General features: G+C 41.8%; 1 protein-coding gene across 1 annotated transcript; it reads right to left on the bottom strand.

Annotated features, from left to right (window-relative positions):
• Nucleotides 1-2,019: 2,019 nt before the first annotated feature.
• Nucleotides 2,020-16,145, bottom strand: LOC108902344 (phospholipid phosphatase-related protein type 5; the record flags this gene model as incomplete). Its single annotated transcript, XM_018704199.2, has 2 exons — nt 2,020-2,270; nt 16,016-16,145. Coding segments are annotated over 2 exons (381 nt in total), but the record flags the coding sequence as incomplete, so codon positions are not given.
• Between the last annotated feature and the right edge of the window lie 5 nt (nt 16,146-16,150).

Raw genomic sequence — 16,150 nt, 5'->3', positions numbered from 1 at the left:
GGATTGATGCATTTCACTGTTCAACTGAAAGTTTTCTTCGATTTTAAATCATTGTGACACATAATACTGGTAACTATGTATATTACAAAATACACAGCCGAATTCACAGTTCGAGAACGTAATCTTAAGACAGAGAAAATGGAGGTGGAAAATAGGCTATTTATGTCAAACCATAAATACCACAACATCAATCCAAGTCCAAAGCTTTTAAATCCTAACAAGGGGGCGCTTATGGTTGTAAAAATAATGACTGCACTGTGAGAAGAATAAAAAGGTATATCTCAACAATTATTGGATTGATGGTCATGAAATTTGTTGAATAAATGAACTGACATCAGGTCAACATCAGTCTCTGCCTGTACTTAGTGTTTAGAATGATTTATCAAATGTTAGCATGCTAACATGCTAAGCTAAAATGGTGAACGCTGTATATAAACCTGCTAAACATCACTGTGTCAACATTGTTATTGTGAGCACATTAGCATTCTGACATCTGAATTAAAGTCACTGCAGTGCCACAGTGCAGCCCCACAGACCTGCCAGCAATCAAGCCCAAATCAGTTCAGGTTTGTTTGCATTTCTAAGGTCTGAATTTGACCAAGCCAATATGAACAAGTGGGTTTGAGCTTGCTTAATTTAAATAATTTGACCATATTTTTTGAATATTGGTCATGGATTTGGAGCGTGGATTTGTAAACCCAGAGAAAAGAAAAATATTGGTAAGCTTGTGAAATTGCTAAATTGAAATTAACAACTGAAAAATTCAACGTGGAAAATTAAAAGTCAAATATTTCAGTGCTATAAATTTAGTAGTTAAATTAAGAATTCATTGATTAGAGGTCCAGATGAGAGAGTCAGTTACTCTGAATTACATTATTTTCCTCCATACATTTCCCACTGAAACATATTACAGTGAAATTGTAAAGTAGCATAGAAATACCCAAGTAAAGTGTGAGTGGTGAACTTCCACCTATGTAGATGATATTTTTCAAATACTCTCCACAGCACAGACTGATCCGTCGTACGTCCAGGCTACTCTGCTTGATGAAACTACTGCTTGCATACTCTGCATCTTTACTGTGGCTGATGCTGAAGTAACTGGTTTCTAGTGTCTGAATATTTGCCTCTCCCAAGTCTGTGCCTGGCAATCTTACCTCTTTTTGGTGATCACAGCTTCAACAAAGTGTGAAATCACCAAGCTTTATAGGTCAAGGTCACGGTTGGTTTTTCTACCAATCACACATCGACTCCACCAAACTTCTTTTAGCCACTACTTATTTTAGCAGATTCTGATAGCAAGCAACTCTTGCTGAAAATAAAGTGAAAACTGGATAGAAACTGAGAGCTGTCCTGGGAGTCTGTCTTCTTCCTCTGACTGAATAACTGTATCTAAAGCTGGTGGGTCAACAGCTGAACCAGCTGCTTTTAAACTGATGTTGCAACATTCTGCGTGCAAAAGCAGTTTGGGCTGAATATGATTTGCATAAATATATCACTTGGATTCTAAAGCTCACAGAAAAGAGACATTTGGGAGTGAAAGCTGGGACTGGAAAATGCTAACTTCGTCTGACTTCCTGTATAATCTGATTCGGCAGCCATCCAATAACTAGAAAATAGAATTACTTCAACATGGGATCTTTTTACTTAGCCCTCAAGCCATTATCTGAGCGGAGCTCAGCACCTACAGCGTATAAACCTTACTCACTCCTTTAAAGCTGTGATTTTGTTCATTTTCTTATTCATGCAACCTTCATTTAAACATTTTCTCTTCTTTTAGTTACTCATTCTGGCAGGCAGTTTAAAGGAATAGTTCAACATTTTCCACTATCCTTTAAAAAAGTTTTGTAAATGTACTGCCTTCAACTGTGAACAGCAGCACAGTTTCAATAAATATATGTGATAAATTCAAATAACTGAAAATGATGGTTTGTTTTTTTCTTTTTACAAACCATCATGAATAAGTATTATTTTAGTCTGAACCACAGTGTTTATGAGAAGAGCAGTAAATGAGTAACTCACAGCCAGGTAGAGCGCAGCGTAAACACTGAGTGCGGCCTCCTTGGATGGGAAGGTTTTACGGGCCCGCAGGATGTCATCCTGGTTCCCCGTGCAGGCCTCTTGGTGGCTGATGTAGCGCAGCGCCTGCTGGCAGCCCAGTGCCGTGTAGTTTGGCTTACAGACCGTCAGGAAGTAGGGGGCGAGGTTACCTGTCACTACCTGGCCTGCGTTGACAAAGATGTCAACCGTGAAGAGGCCAAAGGTGTAGACTCCTGTGAAGAAAAAAAAAAAGATGTTAAGAGTGAGGTGGAGATAATTATAAACAATGAGATGCCCCACCACAAGCAATATTTGCTGATATCATGAACTATATTATGATCTGCTTAATTTCCACCACTGAGGTCCATCAGTCGTGTGCAACACTATGAGTGTCTTCACAGAAAGACTTTACTTACCTTTACTTAAACAATATTACGTCCTCCCCCTCTCCATGACAGCCAGCTTTTTACACCACCTTCAAGCGTGACTGTTCAGACCAACTGTAAAAACTTGATTTCCGATGTGGTTGGACAACACACTGCACACACTTTTTCCGACTGAATGCATCCCAGCCCGTTCACAGAGCCGTCTGTTTTGCTGCCATAGAGGAAAATAAATTGATGGCGGCTAAAACCGAGTCAAAAGCATCTCCCAACGTTTTTCCTGAATTATCTGTCAGCCTGGAATTACTGCTGTTACATAAGACGAGGAGCTCAAAAAGAGAAAAAAAGACAGTTTGAAAAATGCTACCAGCCAGAGAAAATCATTTTGACCACTTCCAAGAGCCTGACAGGAGTGTGTGACTGATAGACAAGCTACACATTCTGCTGATGTACTTCACTTTTACAACGAAAAAACTCTCTTCTCACATAGGACTAGTGTTAAAGTGTGTTGTGTCTTCCAAAAACCCACATTACACCCTTCATTCTGCTGTTACACACCAACTGTAACGACACGTCCATGTACAGTACAGGAAATGGTTATGATAAACATTATTGGCTCTGACTAGATAATCAAACTTTGCTGCTGATGTTGCTCTAAGACGTAGACAGACACATTTTTCTACCTTCAGCTGATGAATGTAAAACAGCCAACAGTCAAATTCTGTACATACATCATTCAACTCTACCCAGTGAAGCTCAAACATCCATCGCAATGAGCAAAACTCATTTTTGACTGGAGGTCATTGTTTACTGCTGATGAAGACATGCTCGATTGAATGGGTTCAGATACCAGTAAAATAAGCTCTTGAGATGTTTCCTGGCATGGTTTCTGTAGTCGCCATTATCACACTGTGAGCCATATTAAACTCAGACAGCAGTGTCAAATTGCTGCTTCCCCCCGTTCTCCTTGCTTGCTGCCACTGACCTCAACGGCATTCCTGGTGTGTCTATGACAGCCAGCCTTTTACACCACCATCAAACAAGGCTGTTCCTGGTGGTGTGGAACAGTGGAAATGATACAACCCATACTACTGTGCTGTTATCGGCCATTACTGCAAGTTGACTCCTGTGCTATTTTGCTTTATTCTGTCTCATTTTGTAAATCTATCTATTCATATTAACAACGATGCAGAGGTAGCAATTGCATTCTTATCCCACAAAATGATGGATTGTGTTTTACATTTTACAGAAACTTCTGAGTCAGTGTAACCTCTGTCTGCAGCTCCACTGTCTACCCTCTCTCTAAACTCCTAAAAAAAGACACATCGCATTGAGACATTGGCAAAGTGCTTCATAAAACAACAAGGATGGCACATAAATCATTCAACCTACTTGTATTTTCAGTGTGAATGATTCCCTCTAACAGCAGACGAAGCCTGTTTATCTCACAGCAGAGACCTGCTGTTCCTTGCACTGTGTCGCTACATAAGGCGGGCCCACTGTCTGCAGGGACACCTCAGTACCAAAGACACAATCCCCCACCGCTCACCCATACCAAATACACACACACACACACTGTGTAAGTCACCTATGTGCCACTGCCCATTCACACTGCTCTTAACCAAACCAGCCAGGCTTTACGTCTCTGTGATTGAAGGGCTTTAACAGAAATAATTGCTTCCCTCCTACGAGAGCCCGGCCCTCTGTCACACTAAATTACCAAACAGGTGCTTAGTCAGACTCTCTCACACACAGTGAGAGAGGTGTTCACCATGCCACAAACACACACGCTTCCAGGATGCATTATTTGCTGGGGCAACAATAGCAGCTTTTCCAGTCACTGTCAAGTGTTCACGCCGCTGCTGCTGCAAACTAATTCAACCCAGGCTTTGAAGCAAGGAGGGGAGACAATCATGAAAACAGGCAGCGAGGCGTCACGGCCGTTGAGCAAGGCACGTCTTTCTTTGTCTGTCACACAAGTTCTTGTTTAAAATGTCACCGTGTAAGTCATTGGCTTTCCTCTCTCAATCCTCATCAGCCACACAGAGGAGGAGGAGCGGCGTGATGCTCCAGATGCTGACAGGTCCATTTCTTAACAAGCATCAAATAGATTTTGTCAAGTGTCGTGTGACTCACTCGCCTTTCCGATGCTGTCCCACTTTCACTAACGCGAACGTGGAAATGTGGGAACTCTGCATTTTATGGATGACTTACACTCGCTAGCTAACACCCCACCCCCCACCCCCACCCTAACCCATCCCACTTGGCTTTGGGAACACAGAGACGGACGACCAAAAATTGCTTATTAGGGCATAAATCTAATATAGTTTGCCTGCTTCAAACAACGCCACGATGTGCAGCAGAGCCACTGTTTAGCCATGCATGTGTATGTGCTCTGGAGTCTCAGTACACATGCTTATTGGGTGTACGTGATCCTCCTGTCTTAGTGTATATCTGTCTGTGTGTGTGTGTGTGTGTGAGAGTGAGAGTGGAGCTGAAGCAATGCAACTCTTCTTTGATCCGTTGCCAGCGTCTCCACAATGCTGCAGCATGATGCACAACCCGGTCAGTCTCAGACTTATCACAGTTTCCCAGGCTCCCCCTGTGCTTACCACACACGTAAACACACACAAGTCACAGGTAGAGACCTCAGCACACTGGTCTGGAGTGTTGAATATGAAGATGTGACTAAGCTCAATGTCACAGGGCCGGACACAGTGTTTAAGTGTGGATTCATTATGGCATTTAAATGCATTCATCTGAAACATTTTGAAATTTCTTTGTTTTTTTTTTCTCTTTGAGCATAAGCACGGAACATCGTTTTCACCCCTTAATTTTGGGGAAGAGTACCAGTGGTAAACCAGGATTGTTTGTATGTTTGTTCACCTGTGTGATGGTCTCCAGAGCTCATTAATATGGCTGACAGTGCTGGATGTTTGGGTGTTCTGGACAAACTCTCACTCACTCACTCCATACCCAGATTACAGAGGAGAGCAGCATTCAACAGATGGTGTAGTGATAGAAAAGATTCAACACTGTGATGACGCTCTCCCGTGGAGTTGTAGAAAGTAGGGGTGCTGAGGGTTCTGTAACATCCCCCACCCACAGCCTCCTGAGGTGAGTCATGGGTATTTTTTTTTGTCGTATTAACACCCCACCTCTCTCGCTCCCTGTGTGGATGGTTTCCTGTAATATTTGGTACAGTGGCCCATAATTTGTTTATAGGTTTGTTGAACTGTTGTGGAAGGAGGCAGGAAGGTTTGAACTGGATTCAAACCACCTCTCTAGCATGAAGAAAATCAAATCAGCTCAAATGCAGCTTTTAACCAACAGCAAGTCTTAAAATATGTGGTTATTTCATTAGTGACAGCTGTGTGTACTCAGTATACTTATCTTGATCACTGGATACAACATTTATTTAGATAAACTACTTTATCAATTACTCCCCAATACTGTTGAAATAAAATGTGTATTATGTCCCATTATTGTTTTTAATTATTAATGGAAGTGCAGGTTACCAGGGTCTCGAGGCTGTCAATTTTGGTACCATTACCACCAAAACCCACTGCCAGTTTCTGGCCACCTGCACTACAGTGAGTGACGCTACACAGCAGTGCTAGGCCAATGGATGTCTGCTGTTTTCTACCTACTTTTATGTCTGTTTAATTTCAGATTACTAGTGTTCCATATTGTAAAACCACAGCAAATTTACCACACATATTACCATCATCTACAATTGGCAATTGAGAAGCTGCTGATGAGGTTTAATCCCTTACAGTAAATAATGATTATATTAGAAATCAAGACATTTTTAAACCAGTGATATTATTTGTTTGTACTCTATCTCATCAGACAAGGTAAATACAGTCCAAAGTCTCGAAAGTCAGTGTTCTGAAAACCAAAAGAAATCATATTTAGAAGCTGTACAGTGAGGCTTTGTTGCTGGCATGAAGAGAGTTATATCACATTCACATCAGCATCAGACCTCCCAAGGCTTGCTTAATAAAAACCTACATTAAATCAAATAATAGTGTCAAATGACTTAAAATCAACCATTTCTGCGAGCAGAAAGCATGGCAAGTAACCTTGACAGAAATTGACAGACTTTGTGTACCTCAGACTGGCTATAGTTCTTGTAAAGAAAGCCCCGAGAGTATCAACTGAAAAAATACTCCCTCTAAGCAAAATTCAACTGGGGACATCTGAACCCAGCACTTGTACATGGGTACGTTTCTCTGGCCAGCTGCAGGTATTATCAGACTGTACATATATTTAATCAGTATTTAATCCTTTCAAATATGCTTTGCTTGACTGCTAATGAAATCATACAAGTCTAAAATCTCTCCAGTGATTTAGGCTAATTTTATTGTCTTCACTGCTCTCTTTTGTAGTGTGCCAGTATATGTGGTTTTACAGCGGCATCATTTTCCCGTTTAAAGTTTAGACTGCTGATAAGCTTTGCCAGTGGGCATCACTACAGCACTTAGGCTTCCAGTACTGATATAAATGAATAAGGAAAGCGTAGAGAGGAACACCACCCATTGAACACATGAAGAAGTTGCTCCACTTCAGCAGGAGGAAATACCTCAGTCACCAGGTAAACATAAAGTGAATGTGGAAATGATAAGCCGTATCTGAGGGTAGGGACCTGTATGGTTGTTTAAGAGGACTTGTTTTGTACATTACACCAACAGCTGTAAACACTTCAACACTTGAAAATTGTTTCAATTAATCAACTAATTATTTTTTTTAGGATCTATTAAAATGTGATACTTAACAATGGGAAGCAGGGCTGTGATTGATTGCTTAATGTACCTAGAGGTTTGTTTGTTGCTCATCTTCTCTGTGAAAAGAGCAGGTCCCAGATTAGACTTAGATTAGATGAATTAAAGTGTAATTTCCTATTCTATGTCAGTGGTTGATTTAACTGATTAATTTCACCTACAGTTCAATTTTAATGTGAAGTTCCAGCATAGTAAGCGGTGTGATTAATGCGTCTAGTTTGTTTGGAATAAACTGAAGATATAGATTAAGACATAATGGGGAAAAACAAGTTTAGAGCAAAAACACAGCAGCAGAAATCAGCATAAAAGATGGAGGAAAACACTGTGGAGGCTGAGGATTATCATTTGGAGAGACAATTTTTTAGAACTCGTTCAAAGAGTGGTGCACAGCAACCTTGGGGAGGGAGGTCGAACCGAACCAGGGGAACACAAGAGGAATGTTTCTGTGCTGAGTGGAATCAGACTGTCAGAGAAGAGCTGTGCTGCATTCAGCAGCCACAAACACTTTAACATCAGCAACACTGCAGTCTCTGGAGACGCTGCCCTTACTGACAGAGGAGTGTGACATAGATTATAAAATGTTAATGCTGAGAGGTGGGAGAGGAAGGCAGGGGAAGCTCCGTGGTACTGTTGAGGGTTGATTACAGAGGACAGCTCTTGGTGAAATACGTAGCTGTGAGGCAGCCCTGCTGGCCCAGCGGTTGTACAGAGTGTCGCGTGTATATACAACACAGGCCTCCAGTGAATTATATACTGTGTAAATCAAGAACTGAGATATCTGTGGCATGATTTGGCATCCTCGTAAAACCCAAAAATCCATGGTCAGCCTCCAAACTTTTAGGAGCCTTGCAATGGCTCACCTCAACTTTAAAACCCACATACAAAACAGCACGGACTCTTGCTCTCTACTCTACTTTTTGCATTGGCATTGAGTGTTGGCACTGGGTGTAAATTGTGTGGTACAGACATGATTTCTAGGGATGCTGGGTTAGAGTGTGAAATCACTCTGTGCACACATATGTCTGTGGCTCACATACATGCTCACATGGGAAGGACACACACAGAACTCCTGACAGATTCCTGACACCTACTTCACACAAAACGTGAAAAATGTCAGGGACTAATGTGGAATCTAGCATTTCTCATGGCAAAGTAATAGAGATAATTTATGATACTATGATTAACTAATCAATACATCTCAACAGACACAAACATTCATTATCTATATGGCTTATCTGTTAAGGGTTGCGGGGGGCAAGAGGCAGGGTACACCCTGTACGGATCGCCAGTCCATCACAGGACCAACACATATAGACAAACAACCATTCACACTCACATTCAATTTAGAGTCACCAATTAACCTAACATGCATGTCTTTGGATGGTGGGAGGAAGCTGAAATAACTAAAGAGAACCCATGCAGGCACATGGAGAACAAACAGAAAAGCCCCAGGTGAAGCGGGTCTCGAACCCGGAGCGTTCTTGCTGTGAGGCGACAGTGCTAACCACTGCACCACCCAGACAAAAAACATCCTGTAGTGTACATCAAAATACATGAATTCTTTCTACAGTAATGTTACTATCTAAATGTGCCATTTCTAAAAGCTGGAGAATGATTTTTGTGAGGGCATATACAGACTAGCATTGAAAAGAAAAGGTCTTTACCAAAAGTGTTGGTGCACTTTAAAACTGTAAACTAACAGCCTTGTCTCTTCCCAAGGGGCTAGCCTCACATTTATATTACATAAACTCTTTTACATAATGTCACTGACAGAGGGGGGTGTGCATGAACTTCCTAAATCTGAAGTTCAACAAGCAAAGCCTTAAAATGCATGAAGGTAAAAGCACACTGCTGGAGTTGAGTGTGTGTGAGAGAGTACCACGACCCTCGGCTGTGTTCTAAATTTAATCTTTCTCAAACAGCACGGCCCTGTGAGTCATTATGCAAAGCAACGCCAGGCCTGAGTGAAAGGGGAGTGGAGCTGCGAGATGGCCGGGCTCACATGATGCTGAGCTGCTCCCGAGCAGATGTAAATGCTGGCAACGAGTACGTGCAAGTGTACGTACCGATGTGCATGACTACACACACACACACACGGGCACACGCAGGAATACATATGCACAGCACAAGAACGCACATGCATCGTGTCACGTGTGAACACTGGCGTGCTTGACATTAGCAAAAAGAGACAGAGAGGCCAGAAAAAACACAAAGAGAGAGAGGATATGGGAGCAGCTTTGTTGAAACAATTCAGCTTGTGCATGACAGCTGTAAGACAAAACAGTGCACTCTGGGTGAAAGAGTAACAGCTTCACACTGACACAAGGCAGCACGTGACAGACTGAGATGCAGTCAAAAGTGCTGAACAGCTTCTAACATATTATTATTATTACCCATGCATTTCACTACAGCACAAATATAAGTATGTGACAAATAAATCCTTGAATCTTTAATCTTTATTGTACCTAGCAAAAACATTTTAAGGTCATAATGTGATCTAGGGATAAATATCATGGGTGGGATTGTTCTCATGAGAAAAATGAATGAACATCTCACGAAAGCAAACGCAGAGAGGCATTCTCTCAGGTTGAGATGGGCGGTGATGTCACATACGACACACAGCTGTTCATTTTCCCATCTGCTTCCCCATCTGTTTGGATGTGTCATCCTCAACGCGAGTTTGTCACTCAGCGCACAATATAATGCATCCCTAGCAGTACAGATCGTTATCCGTTCTTCATCATTGTGTTCCTTTGTTTTGGAAACACCCACTGGCTATTAGATGTTATGTCAAGATGTTATGGAGGACAGAAGAATCCGAGCTGAAAAAGACTCAGCCCCATTTGGAACTGTCTCGTTCACTGCAGGGGTGTCACAGATGCATCCCATCCAGTGTAATGAAATGTGCTTTTTTTTATGAAGTGGGGAAGTTAGTTGTTTAGTCTTATCTAATATTGCATTAGCATGCAAACATTTGCAAGGTAGCACTAAACACAAGATACGGCTAAGGCTGACGGGAATATCATTTGTTTGCAGATACTTAGTCATAAACCAAAGTATAGGACAAATCTAAATGTTGACCTGAAAAGAGCACTAGAGGAAAAGTGAGGTGATAAACAAAATGAATATGCTTCATTTGGGGGAAACAGGAATGGATGTACCCACTTTCATGGCATCACATCCAATAGAAATATGTCACCCTGAATACACAATGCTGGTGACACTAGAGGACAAGTCAGGGGATTGTCACAATATAAATGACTTTTCCTCTGGGTACCACAATAGTCCAGAATATAATGTCAATCCATCTAATAACTGTTGCTATATTTCAGTCCAAACCAAAGGACTGACCAACCCACTGACCAATACTGTGACACAGATTGTGACTAAAAACAAAGCCGATGTGCTGTGAATATATTTTGGAATTTGCAGATGCTACTGGACATGCCTTATTAATCAACTGAACAGCTTCACACACCTCGACAAATAAAGACAGCTAATGAATTAAAGTAAAAACCTGATTAAATGAATAGAAAAATGTAGCAAATGCAGATGCATCCACACAAGGCAAAGTGGCTCATTCAAAAGAATGCGAAAATTCATTGTTGCCAGATTTCAACCCAAAAGAGAACCTATGAGAGATTCTTGAGTGATGTGTTAAATAGCCCTCTCCACCCCCATCATCAAAACAACAAATCAGTGAATATTTTTCAGGAGAATGCTGTTTATCCCTTCAGTTGAGTTTCACACACAGTTTATGACAAAGAGAACTGAGGGTGGTGAAGCGTAATGGGCAAAAACAAAAAAACTAACTCACTTCACTAGATGAAACTACAAATGTTCCATAACTGTAGAATATCTTAGCATAAGACATATGTTACGTTGGGTTTCCTTTCATTTATCACCTATCTGTATTCAATATTATGATCATTTGTAATATATCTACTTCACAAGAGAAGCAGGCCTCTGGCTCTAAGACCTTTGAAATAATGCCCTCTGATCCCACATGCACACAAATCCCTCCACATACACTGTAAGTCAAAACACGGTCAGGAGGCCTGGCTCTTAAGACTCAGGAAGAAGCAGGCGAGCAGCAGCTGTCAGCCTCGTGAGGGAGTTCGGCAGCGCGAGGAGACCCGACCGCTCAACACAGCACAGCAGAATCTCCACTGGATTCAATCATCTGTTGCTCACTGTGCCAAACAAGCCTGCCAGAAGTAGTTATCAATAGCCACGGATCAAATGCACCGTAAAACACACAGGCAGACACACTGTATGTAATTGGATTTCCAGATTGTGTATGTTAAATAGTGCTTTGTAATTTGGGATAACTGCTGTTACTAATGCTGCTGTAAAGAGGCACTGACAGCTCACCACAGACCCATTAGCTGATGTTGGTAAAGAGAGGCGAATGCTGCACCTCTTATGCAGTTTGCTTCAGTGAACTGTAAGCATTTAGTTTAAGGGCAAAAGCACCTCTCTGCATTCCCTCCCCTAACATTAAAAAGACAACTGCTTCCATCTCTCAAGCCCTGCAAGCAGTACAAACCCTGAGTGCCACAGATGGGAAAGGCGCTGGATGACATCAGCACCTCCCAGCACATTTTAAATGAACTCAGATTGAGTCTTCTTTTTATAGCTTTGTCCATCCATTTCCGTCAGCTATGATAATATTTTACTCGCTCAAACTAATTACTCAGATTCACACCACCACTACAACAAAATTCAACAGGTCATGAAACATGAGACAGATTACACACAAACTGCTGAATCTCTTTTGTGGAAGTCAAACTGAAAGTGAGTGCACCTGTAATGTTTCTAACGACCCCTCATTGAACAGGGAATTGCATGTGTCTAGTTGTGGTAAAGGTTGGGCGTCACTGTGGCCACTTTGCTGGAATATAAACTGGTCCATGAAAGAAGAATGGACAGGTAAGAGAGAGAAATCAATAATATACATACAGTATGTACAGTATGTGTCCTGAATTAACATTAGGACATCGTCAAGCAAGTTGTCCAACACCACCTATTTCACAAGGACTTGTGGATGAACTTTGCTGTGCCACTCCGGTCTGGCCGAGCATTTAGTATGGTAGCCTGATCATCCCCTAACTCTTCCTGGGGGATCCTAAGACATTTCCCAGGCCAAGGGGGACATGCTATCGCTCTAGCTTGTTCTGAGACTGCCTCAGGGTCTCCTTCCAAATGGATATACCTGGGAAACCACTCTAGGAGACGTATTAATTAGTTGCTTCAACCAACTAAGCCAGGTGTTATACTGTAAGCTTCTCAAGGTCCCAGTACGATCCAGCCAAAGTGGTTGTTGGGGCGTCTAACAGGGTCCAAAGTCTCCTCCTCCTACTCTTTCCTGACATAACAACTGGAACTAGCCGAGTGCAAAGCTTGCAAATGCCTCACCATTTTCTCCATTTGTGCAATTGTCACATTCAGCTCCACTCTATGATGACTGGCTTCGTGCCCTGCCTTAAAGTATGGCCATTCTTGACAACTATAAACACTTTTGCTTCTAGACAGATCTGGTCGGCAGACATTTTTTTTTAAAGCTTACTCCGACTTGAAGGATGCACAGCCACCCTATAAAGGAAACTCCTTCTGGTTACCTGTATCTTAAATCTCAGGGATCCAGACTATGACCATTTTCTTACATTTGCGACCATTTTTAGACCCAGGTCAGGTCCAGTGTTTGCTATACGTGGCTTTATTCGTGGCGACAAGCCACGATATCAGCATGAGCTACATATTGATTTTCTAGTTTATCATTTATGGTCACGCTGATCTCGGGCCTCTCTGCATCAGTGCATCCGGCGTGCTCACACACACACACACACACACACACACACGGAGCAGTCAGCAGAGCAGATAGGCAGCGGTGGACACAGTGAACCAGGTGAAGTGAGTTAACTGGAGTTGAACAACTATGCTTGTTATTGTCAGTGTCATAAAAAGTAAAGACCAAGAAGTGCTTTATCAAACCACCAGTTCAACAAACTGTAGAAAATCGATCATTTCACAGCAGTCTCTCGGTATGTTTTACACAACAACAGTGCACTGGTTAAGGTAATAGCAAAGTGCTACAAAGAGGCTAAAACAAAAGCTGTCTGTATGAGGTGTAACTGAATCTTAAAATTTGGTCAGTTCTTGTAAACTTTAGTGGCTGAGACAAACCAGCCCTCCCTCCCTCTACCAGCTGTACTGCAGACAGTGAATCACAACAGCAGCAGAGGGAGGAAAGAGGGCAGGAGGAAGGCCTGATGTTGACTAATGTCTGCATTCTTCAGTCTTTATAAACTTCACCAAGTATTTTGATGTCGGGAATAGAATTGATTTTACTGACATTTCAGATTTCTCTGTAGTGAGATAATGATTTTATATTGACTTTTCTGTTGCTGATTTAGAAAGAGTACTTAGTTGCGTTCAAAAATTCAATCTGTTCTAACCCTGTTCTGAATTCATTCTCTTTTACTGATAAAGGTATGGATAAGATAAAGATAAAATCCTAATGATACACATTCCTCCAGCTGATTGAAGGCTTGAAAGGTAAAATGGGATAATAAGAATGGCTCCCATATACCTTGCAAGTCACTTCCATAATAAGTAATATTTTACTCTATGTGGTTCTGTTGATATTAAAATGCCAATTACACCCTAGCAGTCACTGGAACTCACTGAACCCTTCGGATAATGGGAGAAACATCTTCAAGAACAAACAGTTTTGTTTCTTTTGGTTTTGCAAGACTAGATTACCATATATTTCTTCAATGAATATTTCCTCTAGCAGGGAAATGGGACTCAGAGACACAGAGATACAAAGCAAACTCGGCAGCTGAAGCTGTCTATCCTCCTTCCTCCGCTTTGCAGGGAAAAGACTTCTTTAGCGAAAAGTCATCGCACAGTGCTCTTTAAAACTGACATCAATTAACACTAAGACATAAGCCTTATTCAGATATAACACTGTACCAGTGTATAATACATGATAACCAATTCCAGTCTCTTAGGGATGAAAGGAGCTTTAGCCTGGAATGAGAAGCCTGTTAACATTAACGAGCAGCATGAATGGCATGCTGGATGTGTAAATGCGAGGGTAAAGCCAGGCCACCAAGTGGATTCCCCCTCAGGGATCTAGGTAATAATCCTCTTCTGCAGCTTTATCTGCTGTTCTCACTTAAGGATGAGAGAGGACAAGGAGAGGCTGCAATGTGTGTGTTTGACAAACCGAGACTCCGTGTGTGTATCTTTTGCTGTTTTTACCTGCTGGAATGCATGTCTGCACGTTTGTATACCTATAGTGTTTGCGCTACTACACACCTGCAGGAAGACGTGTTTGCATGTGCATTGGGGAAAATGTGTGTTTTGAAAAGCGGCGTGGTTTATCGACTTATACCACTCGGTCGCAGCTGACACTGGGTGACAGGCGGGGTACGCCCTCGGACAGGTCACCAGTCTAACACAGGGCTGACATATAGAGACAAAAAAAAAAAACCCATTCCCTGTGAAATTCACACCTAAGGGGCAATTTAGAAACACCAATTAACCTAATCTGTCCTCTGTGGCAGATTAACCTCTGTGGGAGGAAGCCGGAGTAGCTGCTGAAAGGCACAAGGAGAACATGGAGAACACACTCCACACAGAAAATCGCTAGCCCAACTAGGGTGTGAACCCAGAAACGTCTTGCTGTGAGCAACAGTGCTGAACACTACACCACTATGATTTGTTTTATTTTTATTCAGCAAAGCTTCGTAACTGCTCACACTTATCATTAACTACTTGATTCAACTTGATGAATACCACCTGTGCATGAATAGGTGTGTGGTTCAAGAGATTTAATAATTACCATAACAAGCGCTGCTAAACTGCTTTATTGCTGTTTGCCTCTATTTATGGTTATGTTTCATTCACAGAAACGTCACCCAAGAGTTAAAAGGCCAGAGCTTGAAGTCTGGCTTTTAGAAAGCAGCAGATGACCACATCACAAACTGAGCAGTGTCAGTGACATTAAGGGACCCTGAAACTGTGACAGTATAGAGCTGAACCGTGACAGAGATGAAGTGGGATAGTCTGAAGTGAAGTTATGTGACAAAAATGTCTTAAACCAAAGTGGTCCATGACTAAAATAGGAGTGGGTCAAGAAAATGTGACAGAAAATTCTAAATACAAGACAACTGATGGATGAGACAAGCTGTCTTGAATTCCACATATCTGCCACTTAAGAACAAATACAAATAAGAACTAACTGTGTTGCAGATGGCAGTGAAGCAATAAATCAAGAATAAAGTAAACAGAGTGTGAAATAACAAATAAATGTGAATTAAATGTAACAAATGATGACGCATTTAGGAATGCTTGAAAACTCCCCTAAAATAAATTATCTGACAAGGACCGGAGGCTTTAACAATCCACTTGGTGGAAATTACTTTGTTCACCTTTGAATACAGGTTTCTGCTGCTGTTCAGGCTGTGCTGCATATCCACTCCTGAACTAATCAAAAACACGGTTAGTGGTCTCTATGACAACTAAGCCCCTTCCATCCAGAGAGATCATGAGATGCAGTTGAAAGCTCCAGAAAAGTCAAGTAAGGTCATGGATAAATGTGAACCTAGCCTGCATTGTCTTTGCATTGTGGGAGGGAAACCAGTGGAGTGGACCAGAGAAGTGGATGTTGGTGGTTTTGGTGAGCGTCGCCATTCACAAAAATTCTGCAGTTAGACACAACTGTAAGACTAAAAACACAGGGTATAAAAATACTGTACTGCCTCACAGTAGTTACAAACTAGACACATGCTTGAGACTTACCAAGGAAGCGGAAGGTCCTGCGCACCAATGGGTTGAGGTAACAGCAGTCCCCAGTGGCCACCGTCTTCTCTGACCGGTCGAACTCTTTGGATGTGTACTGGACCAGGAACAGCACAGTCTCTGTTATTGTAATCT

This window comes from Lates calcarifer, unplaced genomic scaffold, assembly GCF_001640805.2.
Source record: "Lates calcarifer isolate ASB-BC8 unplaced genomic scaffold, TLL_Latcal_v3 _unitig_4810_quiver_2585, whole genome shotgun sequence".
Taxonomy (NCBI): Eukaryota; Metazoa; Chordata; class Actinopteri; family Centropomidae; genus Lates; species Lates calcarifer.
The sequence above is the reverse complement of the archived record's forward strand: the minus strand, read 5'-3'. Positions and strand labels throughout refer to the sequence as shown.